Here is a 13,613-nt window from a genome sequence, read left to right as displayed (position 1 = left end):
CAGGACCAAGCCAAAAATAAATAAATATAAAAGCTCTCGCGACTGAGCTAAATAGATAAATGGAGGTATTTTTGGCGGTCGGAGACATGGCGGGGAGGGCAATGAGGCTGTTGAGATGGATGATTTCACTCAGGATGAAATCTCTTTGTTGTGTGAATGTGCTTTTTATTGGTTTGTGCAGGGTGAGCCTGGGACTAGATGAAAGGTTCTGTCAGAGATTGTGACAAAAATATTTATGACACAGGAGGGAAAGGGAGGAAAGGTGGATTAAACTACACTTAAGCCAAATACCTGAGATGAGGTCTGGAGAGTGCACACAATGTGAGGAGCATTCTTTAAAGAGCTTTTGTTCTAGCATATGGGAGACAGAGAGATGCAATAAGGGCTGAATCTCAAAACACATGTTTTTTGTTTGTTTGTTTGTTTTTCAGTGGGACATCCAGGACAATGAGGATGTTTCGCAGTAGAACTTTTACATGCTTCTTTTTTTTTTTAAACTTGCTGTCAAATGTGGATGAGAACACAACACATCCCTTCTGAGCACTATTTTGGATAGTGAAGTATAGAAGCTTGGATAGGAAGAGCCAAGGGAGCCCCAAAACAGCACCTTTCCAAGAGCTTTCCTTCCCAAATGGTCTGCAGCCCAGCTGAGGGACTTGCCACTTCAGCATAATGAATGGGGAAAATAAAGTAATAGAGCTGTCCACAGCCATATGGCTCCTGCTCCCACAGACTCTGTAACCTCAATCAAACCTGAGTTAGAGGGACAGGTTAAATCTCTGCTGCATGTCAGACTGCTGTTCAGATGCTACTGTGTACAAGGCAGATCTAGAAGCCTGAAGCAAAACAGCAGCATAATAACATTGCTTCTGAAAAGTCATTTGCTGCCTCAGTTGCATAAAGTCCTACACCAAATATTAGGTGTATTAGATGTGTCTTGCTGCATCATTGACTGGAGAGGCCACATGTGAGTTCAGAGAAGATAAAGCTAATGGGACAATTGAAAAACAAATATGGAACGACAAATTACCTTGGCGAGGAAAAGTGTGGAGTGTGTGTGGTCTAGATCCTGCCCTGTGGTAGGGCAGGCTTGTGTTGCTCTGGTGGTACAAAGGGGTTTTAACGATGGTTTAGTCGGCCATTGGAAAATTTTCCCAGTGTTGAGTAGTACGGAGCCCCCATAATGGCCCCTGTGCGGGCTCTCCTTCCAATTGCTGCTGCAGGGGTGTGATCAGAAAAAAATGGCATGTGGCCATGGTCTCTTCATCCTTGAAACCCTTTAGCTGCAAGAACAACTCCATAGAGGCCATAGGCAGCCAGTGCAATTTATAGTGGCCTTCAGATTTGGTCTAGCTTGCCCCAGGGATTGGTACTGTGATGCTCCATGATCAGAGGAGGGGGAGGGTACAAAGATGGCTTGAAGCCAGCTTTCACACTGGCTCTCCTGGCCTGCACTGAGGGCTTCTTGGCTGTCAGTCAAGATCTGCGTCTGTGTGAATGAATACATATGCATACATCAGTTACCCAAATGGAATTATGTGGGCTGAAGCTCTGTTCAGAAAGGAATCAAGAAGTGGTTTCCACGTCCAGTTTATATTAATCAAACTTTTCTGGGTTCCCTTAGAAATACACTGAAAAAAGCACTCACTGTATTTCACAGGAGATCTGAGTATGGTTAGTTTTGAACATGTCAAACACTTTAAAAGCTTAAAATACATAACTCATACAAAACCTGAAATGCCATAGATTTAAAACCACTCTTGTGCAGTAGAAGGCATCTTATTCCAAGGACTCTATTGTGAATTTTTTTTTTTGTGCCTAAGTTTATGTTTTACTTTTGCTTTGAGGCTGTAGGCAGGTGTCCTGGATGCACCATTTTCTAACCTTAAAGCACACATTTGACGTGATCTCATCACATTATATGATCATATTCTGCTGAAAGATGAAATTCCCTGTCTATGCGTTGTTTCTCATTGCATATAGAGCATTGTTATAGGAAATGCTAGTAGGTCATCTTTTTAACAACACTTTCAACTGATGCATGAATTTTCTTTGAGGATGTTCTTCACAATGCACGAGATGAGGTGGTGTGTGAGTCCAGTCAGTAGTAGCCGCTGCAGAAGCAGCGACTGCTTTGATAAGCTGAGGGAGTTGGTGAGAGGTGGTAAAATGAGGTACACCACTCCCAGCAGACCCTGGCCCCAGAAATGTGAAGGGGACTGGCTTCACATCAGGTGACCTTGGGGAAAAACTGCTGAGGGGAGCCAGCCAGAGATGCCAGCTGGTAAGAACAGAAGAAGCCAGAGCTGAATGTTCCTTTGGACATTCAGAGGACTTTCCACTGGACTTTGACTGGACTTTTTTTCCCCTGTGCTAGCTGATTGTTTGTGCCAACTCTCTTCTCCCTCTGAGTCTTTAAACCTCAGCTTCTCTACACACCTTATCCGCTTCTCCACTTCCCTGTCTCCTTTACCCCCTTCCCTTCAGTGTCCCATCTACCTTCACTTTTATTTCCATTTGCCTTATTCCTCCTCAATAACCCTCCACTCCACCCCACAAGAAATCTTGGAATGAACATGATGTAGGTACTACTGTAATAAGCATGATTAATCATATTCACTAAAGCTGATTGAATGCTCCTGGTTACTGTTCCTACAGAGAAAAATTAAGCTGTGTTCTCATCTAATATTCCTGCTGTTGCTGCTGCTTCTACTTCTTCCTGATGGTTGGCTGGTTACAATCACTTTGACATCTGCGGATGATGAACCTGCCATGAAATCCTAAAATAAACTAGTGACATGCACAAGCTCTTCTATAGCCAAGAGGATGAAACACAATTTCACTTGTCAAGAATCTGAAAACTCCTGGTGTGGAAGATATCTGGAGCAGCAAAGAGGGATTGTGCCAAGAAGACATGGAGGACCTGGATCTTACCTGTCACACTATTCTCGTCTGTCTTTAAAGAAAGACGACAACATGGAACACAAGTTGAGGCAGTGTAATCCAGTGGATAGGGACTGGGACTCAGAAGACCTGCTTTTATCTATTCCTAGCTATGCTGTTGACCTGCCGTGTGACTTTGGACTGGTCACTTTACACCTGCATGCTGCTTTCCTCTCCCACTCTTTATCTGTCTTACCCGTTTAGACAGTAAACTCTCTGGGGGCAGCGACTGTCTTTTACTACATATATGTGCGGTCCCTAGCACAATGGGACCCCAATCAAGATCTAGGTGCTACTGTAATATGCAAAATAGTAATAAATAGAAAGATTTCCAAAAACTACTTCAGATAAAGATGAGCCTGAGCTGCCAAGTTCAGATCTGAATCCAGATTTCACAGTGTGTTTGAATTTGTGGGTTTTGTGCAGTCCATTATAGTAAACTAGTGACGTGCTGTGAAATTCTAATTTATATCTAGGTTCAGATTTCATACTGTCCAACACCAGAACCAAACTTTGGGGTAAACTTCTGGCCAATCTCTAATTACAAGGAAAATGGTAGAACACACTGCTCTAAAATCATCTGGAAGAGTCTCCCAAATGCGGAGGGGCCGGGGAAGGGGACAGAGATCTATTACATGGTCAATTTCTTGCAAATAAAACAGTTTTGGGGCTTCTTGGCTCTTCACAGCTGAGTCCCCATGCTAAACTCTCCTTGCATAGGTTTATTTTAGGGTGACCAGATGTCCTGATTTTATCGGGACAGTCCCGATTTTTGGGTCTTTTTCTTATATAGGCTCCTATTACCCCCACCCACCCACCAACTCACCGCGTCCCGATTTTTCACATTTGCTGTCTGGTCACCCTAGTTCATTTATAAAAAGTATTTATACTAATGGAGGCTTATCTGCATTTGCAACTGGGTTGATAGAAATAGTAGGTGCTTTTTCTCACAAGTGCCAGCTTCTAGGGCTTGATTTTCAAACTTACATGCACCAGTGGAAAAAAGTGTGTCTAATTGTCTGATGTATGGTTTGGCTATACAGGTTTGTGTGAGGGGCAAGCATGTGAGATTCCGCTTCAAATGAGAGAGTTTCTTCTGACGTGTCAATACTGTATATGGAAAACAGAGAGGAATTTGCTCTGGCTCCTTAGAATTGTACATTAATATTTCCCAAATAGTGTTAACCTTAGAGAGCAACCATAGGGTAACCTATTCTCTTTGGCAGGGTTCTCCTATGTTTAGATTTTTGTGCCTTTTTTAGTTAGATGCCCTGCTCCCTTTGTTTAAGCAAGAGCATGTATCCACAGATATGCACCAGATTCTCAGATCGGGGATTCAGAATTCTGTGACTGCATAAAGAAAGGGCTGGAGCCATATTACAGAACTTTCATTTAATATATGTGAAAATTGGAACTAGCGGGAGATGAGCAATAACAATAGGTCACTTACTTTAATTCTCTGTCCCACTAAGAAAACAGTGTCTTTGAAAATGTTGTTTGTTTTTCAGTCTCAATTAACATCAATTGCATGCTAATTTCTATTATTTTGTAAACTGAAAAGTTTAAACATGAGGGTATTCAACATATTTTATAGTGTGATGGAAGCTGAATAAACAAGCAAGTATTAGAGCTTAAGAGCCGAATCAGCTTCAATGACATCAGCCTTAGCCTGTCAAACAACATCTGTCACATTGCGCACTAAGCAGAGCCTGATGGAAACCACCTGCCATTCCAGAGCTGGATAAATTGTAAAGAGAGAGACCATATAGTTAAAAGGGGATGGAGGGAGGAGTAGGGAAAAAACACTGAACTACACAGTTATTTATGTCATAAAATAATCATTGATTTTATTTATTTAATAATAGCTCTGAATTTTCAGTTTTCCTCTAACCACAGCAGCACCCAGTGGCTGAAAAATTAAAAACTCCCTGAAAGCAGAGCCCTGATCTTTGGTGTGGTATGTTAGTTTCTGATCATGCATGTAATAATTCAGTAGCATTAACAGTAGGATTATTATGGATGAGTGAAGTGTCAAGGTCATTTACATACTTTAAGAGAAAATAAAGTATCTTAAATGTATGTGTTTGCAAACACTAGAGCAGTCATTTAGAACTCTCAACTCAAAGCCTGTATTGGGACAAATCCAGAGAGATGCTAAGCACCGGCTGAGCACTTTCAGTAGAAATTGCAGATGCTCAATATCCCTCAGCACTTAGTCCATTCAGTGTAAAAGTGTAAACCTGAAAGAGCTGAAGAGTGATTCAGTACTAAGTAAAAAGAAAAGGAGTACTTGTGGCACCTTAGAGACTAACCAATTTATTTGAGCATGAGCTTTCGTGAGCTACAGCTCACTTCATCACTTCATCCGATGAAGTGAGCTGTAGCTCACGAAAGCTCATGCTCAAATAAATTGGTTAGTCTCTAAGGTGCCACAAGTACTCCTTTTCTTTTTGCGAATACAGACTAACACGGCTGTTACTCTGAAACCTGTCAGTACTAAGTATTATTTAAAGGCCACATGCTGCCCAGGACCTCTGGTGAAGGCAGCTGCGTGCATATTTAGTCAGAGCAGCATTCAGCTCTAATTGTAGAATTCATTCCTTTTCAAGTTCAATTTTATTGGTGAGAGAGTCACGTTAATATTTAATTCCTTTCCTGTTTAAAATGGGGATTTTGTTTCTTTGCAATAAGAGGAAATCTTTTGCAAATGACTTGGGAGTAGTTCTGCACTCAGGTACAAGTTTGCACCTCCTACCAACTCCAGTCACGTTTGGAGCTCTTGAATCCCAGTACAGAATAGGAACCCAAGTGTCATCCTTACTGGCTTCTTCTTGTATTCACTGGGCCTGATCCTGTAAAGCTTCATTCCTTTAAGTTGCCTCTACATGCAGTTAGCCACCCTGACTCAGTGAGGCTACTCACACAAGTCAGGGCTCTGCAGAATCAGGATTGCTGTAGGTAACATTTTCCATTTGCGTTTACCTTTTGAAAATTCAAGCATTTCATCAGGGTGGAGATGTAGGGCCAGATTTTCAAAAGAGCTCAGTGCTTCATAGCGCATCTTTTGAAAGCTGGCTGTGTCGCAATAGGAGCTGCTGGCTACTTTCAAAATCTGACTTTATTTAGGTACCTAAATGAAAACTGAGCTCTTTTGAAAATCTGGCTCCAATTTTGGGTGCTAAGCACTTGAAAATCTGGGCTGCGTTTTTGTTTGTTTTAAGTGAATGATTAGAATCAGATCTGCTTCTCCTTTGTAGCTCTCATACAATGCCCTGGGTTCTATTAGAAATGAATTTGCTAATCAGATATAGTCTAACAAACTGACTATTAATGGGGGAAGACTGAGTGTGCCCATGTGTATTTTTTTCTTCAGCCTAATTTTGATTTGTTAAGGACACTGGCCTTTTGATTCCAAAGGTTTACCAAATTATCTTTCTGCACAGTGTGAAGTGGTAACCTGTTATTTAGAATTCCTTTTGAGGGAAATTTACATTTTGAGTAATGGAACTGTAACTCTTGATGCACACTTAATTGACACTGAAAATGTTCAAGTTTATTCAAATATATCTAAACACTGAGATGTATAATTGTAATGCCAATTAGTCTGCTCAAGTGAGGTTACTTAATGAAAGACTGTATTTAAGCAATGAAAGAATTTGCTGTGGAAAAAAGAAGCCCCATATCTTGCAGCCCATTAAATCATTGTAGGACATACAGTGTAATTCCCCAGATATTTATTACAAAAATGAGAAGATTCTAAACAGCAGTAAAGTGCTACAACTATAAAAGCTTGGGCAAAACATTAATAAGATAAGAAGCAAATGTTCTAAATCTTTGAATGAATGGAGGTAAGAGAGTAATCTTCATTTTCTCTTTTAGGGATGTTAGGGTTAAGGAGTGTTCTTCTGAGATACACTCCATTTTTATTCTTTTATTTATTCTCCTTTAAAAGCCAGGGTCCAGTTTGCTCTCTCTCTCCAGCTGAGGAAAGTTGTCAGATGGAACTGCCTTCAGGTTTTTTGTTTGCCTCTTCTAGGTCAAGCTGGAAGGAACTGTGTCAGAGCAAAATAAGACTCTCCCTTCCTCAAAGTTCAGCTTGGTCCTTCACAATCCTTGCAGACACATGGGAATCAGGAGATTAAGGGACCAAATACTCCTCTGAAGTACAGTCTGATGCATTGCTTGTCTTTCACTGCATTTTAGAGATGAATAATAATTGATCAGAACTGTACTGCTGGTTAAATTGTGGATGCCTGGTGCAGAGCATTAGCAAGTATAATTACCAGTTGTCCAGTGCAAAATAATCAGTCTAATCATCACCATTTTATAAGTCAGTAAACAGATCTATGTGTATGTACATCCCCAGACCCATAAATGACAAAGATTTACGCACACACTGATTAGGATACTTTGTTTTTAGCTGGATTAATCTGTGCAAAGGGGCGGGCTGTGTGTGGGCCAGCCATATTATGTGCACACAGTAACAAATTTGCATAATTCATGTGAACCCTTTATTAGGCTACCTGGTGTAATGACACAATTTGGCCCTAAAATGTGTAGAACTCTTTTTTTCTGTGGAGTTGGAATTTTCCAGCCCAGAACCCATTGCTGTTAATGGGTCAGCAAAGTGAGTTATTTCTGGCTCCCACGAGATAATTTATTAATTACTACAAGTGGGTAATGGATTTTATAAAAATGATTAACAGTCAAAGAAATGGGATGCAATGTTGCCAAAGTAAAGGGATTATAAAAGGTGACCCTTGGGATTTTCTATACCTTCAGATGTGTTTATCTGCATTATCCATATCCTTACAGCATTCCCAATAGTGGACCTGGAAAGGGGTATAATTTATCCAAAAAGGGATGCTTTGCAAAACATTCCCCACATTCATCTTCTAGCATCTGAGAATTGCTTCAGTGAAGTCTGTTTCACACACCCAAATTATTTCAAATCTTAGATGGAGTAGCATAAAAGAAAGTACAGGTCACTTGCTGCTATATGGAGTAGCATCCTATTGTCCCCTGCCCCATTTGTACCTAAAAGAGGAAGCCATGCCAAGTCAGGCAGCACAGGGGTAGTGGTAGCAGAACTGCAATATTAAATGCTGCAGGGGCTTTTAAATTCTTTGAGCTGGACTAAGCAGCTGCAGGTGCCCTGCTACTTAGTGGAATTCACAACCCAAGACATTGCTGAGGGGAGTTAGGTGCCTAAGGATGAGTTTCACAAAAGTGAGCAAGCTGAGTGGGCAGGTGCCTAAGCTATCCACCGGCAGGAGCCAATGAAAGGGGTATCCTGTATCTTGGATGAGTACTCCAACAACTTTATAATGGGGGGGGAGTGCTACCTCCTCTGGCATCTGTGGTCTGGATTTAGGTGTGCTCTGAACATGTCCCGAAGGCAAGATAGTTGGGGGAAGGCCTATTTTGAGAATCTCTCCAAGATTTGGGGGTGAGTTTGTTGCTGAGCTGCTGAGTGTCAGGAAAGAGGTGGCTATATTCATGCCCAGCCACCAAAATGTAGACACCTCAGGGGCTTTAACAGTGGAAATTTAGGCAGCAGTTGAACAGTGGTTTTGTGGATGCAGCGGTACCTACATGTTTGACTTAGGCACCTACTGACCCTTTGGGTACCTAAGTCCCTTTGTGAATCTGGGCCAGAACCTTAAAATGGGTCTGGGCTAGTGCTGTAAGAGGATGAAACAAGGGTGAAAGAAGTCAGAACAAGAGTCCTAATAATTGCTCTGTTTATGTGGAGTTTACAGACTATTAAACTGCATTCAGGCGTTGCTGGTTTGTGTAAGTTTGGATGAACAAAATCACAGTAAATAAATTTGAAAGTCCAGAGACAGTTTTAGTTAAATCTGGCTCTCCTGTGATCTTTCTTGCTAACTGCTCTAACCTTGATCATTACTATCTGATGTGGAGCTGATAGGGAACTGGCTGGCAATGTATGTTTCTGTATGTATCTGTTGCTATAAAGGAAACAATGCAAATGTTAGCATTAAAAAGTGTTAAGTAGATTTGAAACAATCAGAGTGAAATATGGTTTGATGAAACAATTGTTGTATTTAGACAGTTTCTGACATATAATTCTGATCCTGCATGATTCATGCTGCTGAGAGGCAAACACTATACACACGTTTAAGATTAGCCCTGTAAAACTTCAAAAGTTCAGTAGTAGATAGCAGTATGAATGAACTGTGAAATATATATAAATATTAATTTGGCATCTGTGATGAAGCTTCAGACATTTGGGATGACCAAATGGAAATACAGTACAGACACGTTTATGCGCAGATGTTGGGAGTCAAGGTGTCACGACCGCATGTTAATGGACCGCGGGTTAAGAGGGCCATGCTGAAAAAAGTGTCTATGATTCACTTAGAAAAAAGTGCTGTTATTTTCTGCTCTTTCTGTCTCACATTTTTTTTCTTTCTTATGAAGTCTGTCATTCGCCGCAGATGAATGATTTCAATATTTTCCGCATTTTGCTCCTCCATAAATCTTACAACAGTTTCTACAGCACTAAGGGCTTCTCTGGGCAAAATTTTGACCTTTTCAACAACATCCTCGCCATCACTTTCGTGGTCCGACGTAGCCTCGCAGCCCATTAATATTTCAGCCTTTCCTGAGCAAACCATGTGCGCATGGCTTTGTCTATTGTGGGTTTTGCTGAATAGCACACACGTTTTTGCTTAAGCCCCGCGGCAGAATTGATATTTTGTACAAAGCCATTCAGTTTAGATTCATTTTTTAGCCATCCTCGAAGAGTAGATTTGGCAATCCCAGTATCTTTGGAAACTTTGGCCTGGGTTTCTCCACTATTTACTCGATCTATTGCAGCTAGCTTTTCTTCTACAGTGTAGGAACGCTGATGCTTGCCCTCTGCCATTATAGGCCTATGGTTAAAATTTTCTAATGTAGTATATATATTACTATATAACTACTATATATTATATATCTCTCTAACATGACAATGACTGAGCGTGCATGATACGTCTCTACCAATATCGATAAAGACGTACAACACGTTTCTGCTCCGCACTTCCTGTCGATTTCTATGTCAGTGAGTTAGTGAGCAAATTTGTAGCGCTACATAGCAAGTTCCTATACCGCGTGTTAACAAGTCTCGCGTGTTAAATAGGTAGCAGTGGGAGGCATGGCGCTACCGTGCATTATACGGATTCGCGCTGCAATACAGGAGGTCCTGGTAGAGTGGTAGAGGGGAAATATATAAGCCCTAGGCTAATTAAGGCGTGGTTCCCTATAGACTAGGGAGGGTTGCTATAGGTTAATTGGACTACCTGTAGTCAATTAAACCCTGTCAGGAACCTAATAAAACCCCCTGCTTCAGGCACTCGGGGGAGGAGGAGGAAGGAGAGAGGACTGTAAGATTTGTGTGTTGTAAGATTTTAAAAACCAGAGAACCGAAGTAAGGGAGACCCAGCCCCAGCAAGGGAGGGAGATTTCCTCCCCCAACATCTAAGGACCGAAGGTTCCCCACCCACGGGGGAAGAGGGTAAGAACCCGCAGGGGTTGAGAGGGGCTGGGGCTCAGAGTGAGGAGCAAATCCAGACCCCTCCCCGGCTTCGCTCCACTACCGCCTTCCTGTGCCACTATCGGGGACCTCAGCATCCCAAGAGCAGGGATCAGGGGTGGCGTCTTAGCCCCCTGCCAAGAAAAGCACAGGATCCACCATACTAACATCAGCCATCTTGCCACAGTGCGTAAATGGGTCTGTACTGTAGTTTTTTAAACTATTTTACAACACAATGGATAATGAGTTACAAGAAGATCAAAAGGATTTATACAAAGTATGCATGGGATTGGCAGATTTTTGTGGCAGGTGGCATGCATGTCACTCTTTGGGGCACTTGCTGTCTTTTTTTTTTTTTTACTGTGTCTGTCCAGTGCCTGGTTTAGTGGGGCCCCAACCTGGTAAAAGCAGGTAGGCACTACATATGCAAACTCTAGATTTAAGTGCTGTAGGCTGAAGTCCTTAGGGAAGGAACTCTCTGCTCTCATCTGTTGGTGAACAAGTGGAAATATGGCTACAGAGAGAGTATCTGCAATAAGTTTTCCACCTAGTACTCTTCCAGTTAGACTTTGTGTGCCTCCATAACTGTACAGAAGCTCAGAATTGGTTGGATAGTGGAACTGAACTGAGATGAGAATAGAACTCTGATCTCCCAGCAAGCAGTGCATCCTCTGTGGTAAGGACTCTCCTCAAGGGTCCTGTATGCTACTGGTTCCATTCCACTGAAGATTCTGTAGTGCAATCTCTTTTATCGTGAAAGTGCAATTTACAAATGTAGGATTGTTGGGTTTTTTGTTTTTTTGGTTTTTTTACATAACTGCACTCAAAAACAAAACAATGTAAAACTTTAGAGCCTACAAGTCGAAGGATAAAAGGGCATATGAATGTATAGACTATCTGGCACATAAATATCTTGCAATGCTGGCTACAACAGTGCCATGCGAATGCCTGTTCTCACTTTCAGGTGACATTGTAAATAAGAAGTGGCGGCATTATCTCCCATAAGTGTAAATAAACTTGTTCGTCTTAGCAATTGGCTGAATAAGAAATAGGAGTGAGTGGATTTGTATGATGTGAATTGAAAAATACTATTTCTTTTGTTTATCTTTTTTACAGTGCAAATATTTTAATCAATAATAATATAGTGAGCACTGTAAACTTTGTATTTTGTGTTGTAATTGAAATCAATATTTGAAAATGTAGAAAAACATCCACAAATATTTATAATGAATTTAAATTGGTATTCTATTATTATTTAATAGTATGATTAAAACTGCAATTAATCGTCACTATTTTTTTGATCTAGTTAATTTGTTTGCATTAATCTCTTGCATTAACTGTGATTAATTGACAGCCCTAATTTTATTGTTTCCTACATAGTCTCTGTGTTGGTGAGTGTAGAAGTATTACCTACTAAGGCGCCCAACCTGGGAAAGTACTTAGTAATACCAGAAATTTGTGGGTAGGGGCTTGAACTGGTGGTGTGTTAGTCTTAAGAGGAACCTTTTGCTATTTGGACCCAGACCTTGTTAATGTGGACAGCACCTTCCAGTAGAATTACACAAATTATGTCAGTGTGGTGAAATGCATGGCTCACATACTAAGCTGTATCTTGCCATCGAGTGCTACAACCCCAAAATTATTTTGGAACCTAAATAAGAGTGGATGGAAGATCTGGCACAGAGGAACACAAGTCTTGTTGGTATTTGCACACTATTGAAATGGGTACAGAATAAGAGTCTAGGTAGAGTGGAACAGAGAGATCTGACATTGCTGTGCTATTACTTTTTGGGGATATATTTTCCTTGATGTAACCTGTTGTGGAATACTCTCTTGTATTTCTGTATCTGTATGGACAATAACCTTCTATCACCAATAAATACAAGGGGGCTTCAGCTATTTTAAGAGTAAATAAAGTTTCATTTCAGGAAAAAATCCCTCGATCGTGATTCGTAGCTCTCTCTGCCCATGAAATCCAATAATATGCTCCCTCCTCTATTCAGTCAATCCCCCAACATGCTGCTGCCTTCCCTACCTTTTAAAATCTTGTGCAGGAATCAAGTGTTTCTCTTTTGGACTGAGCACAATTAATTAAAACCTCTTTAGCTCTGACTGAAACATTGTAGTCTGGGGAGGATTTAGCTCTCATGAGAGTTACAAATTATATATATTTAGATTATATGTGTGTATTATTTGTGACTGCTATTTAAATAGGGCACTACCCTGAACTGATGACTGTTTAAAATGGAAAAGCCACTTCCTGCTTTGATTATATTAAAATAATGTGAACAATATAATTTCTACTTTAAACATACCTGAGTTAAGAACAAGTGACTTGCCAAAGATCACAGAGTGATTCACGAGCAGAGCCAAGAACAGAGCCCAGAAGTTCTCGCATTTTAACTGCCAGACTATGCTTCCTGTTCCCTTGTTTCTAGTACTGCTTGACTTAGCATTAGAAAAACTGCTGAATCACATTTAATGTGGGTCTTGCCAATTTTCTTAGATAAAATGCTCATCTACCATGGTGAAGGGCAGCTTCAAAACACCTAAATATAATAGAATAAATCCAGGATAATCAGTTAGCTTTGTGGGAGATTTTATAAACTACTTCTGTTAATCAGCTGATTGACAGTAAAAAGGGCTTCTTTTCATGAACACTGCAAATTTGTAAAAATGTCCCTGCTATTTTTATTTAAAGCTTGCCATTTCATTTAGGCTATTACTTATATTTTTATCTGGAATCGGAGGCAAAAAGTCATTTTAAAATACGATATTTTAGAGAAGACAACGGATAAGATAAAGCGGTGTTGAAGTGTGTAGAAGGCTGGTTTGACAAGATATAGTGAATTTAAAGTACAGAACAAACAGACTGTGAGAACTTTGTCAGTGACTTAGATTCTCTTATAATTTTTACTGACAAGTTTCCTTGATTTATCTTTTTTTAATGCCTTCTTCCTTTTAATATCCCCCATATACCCTTGCAAGATTAATATGGGCTAAGTCTATAGGTTCCAGAACAGCAAATCCATTTTTCTTCTTTTCATACAAAAGGCAAACACTGTTTCCAGTCACTGAGAAGTATTGTTTTCTTTTTTTGCTCAGAGTAATTAAGATGTGAAAATATGCTGCC

At 40.5% G+C, this 13,613-nt stretch overlaps 1 protein-coding gene across 1 annotated transcript in view; it reads right to left on the bottom strand.

Moving 5' to 3' along the window:
* Positions 1-6,758: 6,758 nt before the first annotated feature.
* The window catches only part of ABCC12 (ATP binding cassette subfamily C member 12), a 127,494-nt gene continuing 120,639 nt past the window's right edge, over positions 6,759-13,613 (bottom strand). Inside the window, exon 31 of the mRNA XM_073307712.2 lies at positions 6,759-7,135. Within this exon, the coding sequence (XP_073163813.1) occupies positions 7,133-7,135 (3 nt within the window). The 3' untranslated portion in view covers positions 6,759-7,132. The remainder of the gene's footprint in view (positions 7,136-13,613) is intronic.

The sequence above is a fragment of the Lepidochelys kempii genome, chromosome 12 (genome assembly GCF_965140285.1).
Source record: "Lepidochelys kempii isolate rLepKem1 chromosome 12, rLepKem1.hap1, whole genome shotgun sequence".
Classification (NCBI taxonomy): domain Eukaryota; kingdom Metazoa; phylum Chordata; order Testudines; family Cheloniidae; genus Lepidochelys; species Lepidochelys kempii.
The sequence above is the reverse complement of the archived record's forward strand: the minus strand, read 5'-3'. Positions and strand labels throughout refer to the sequence as shown.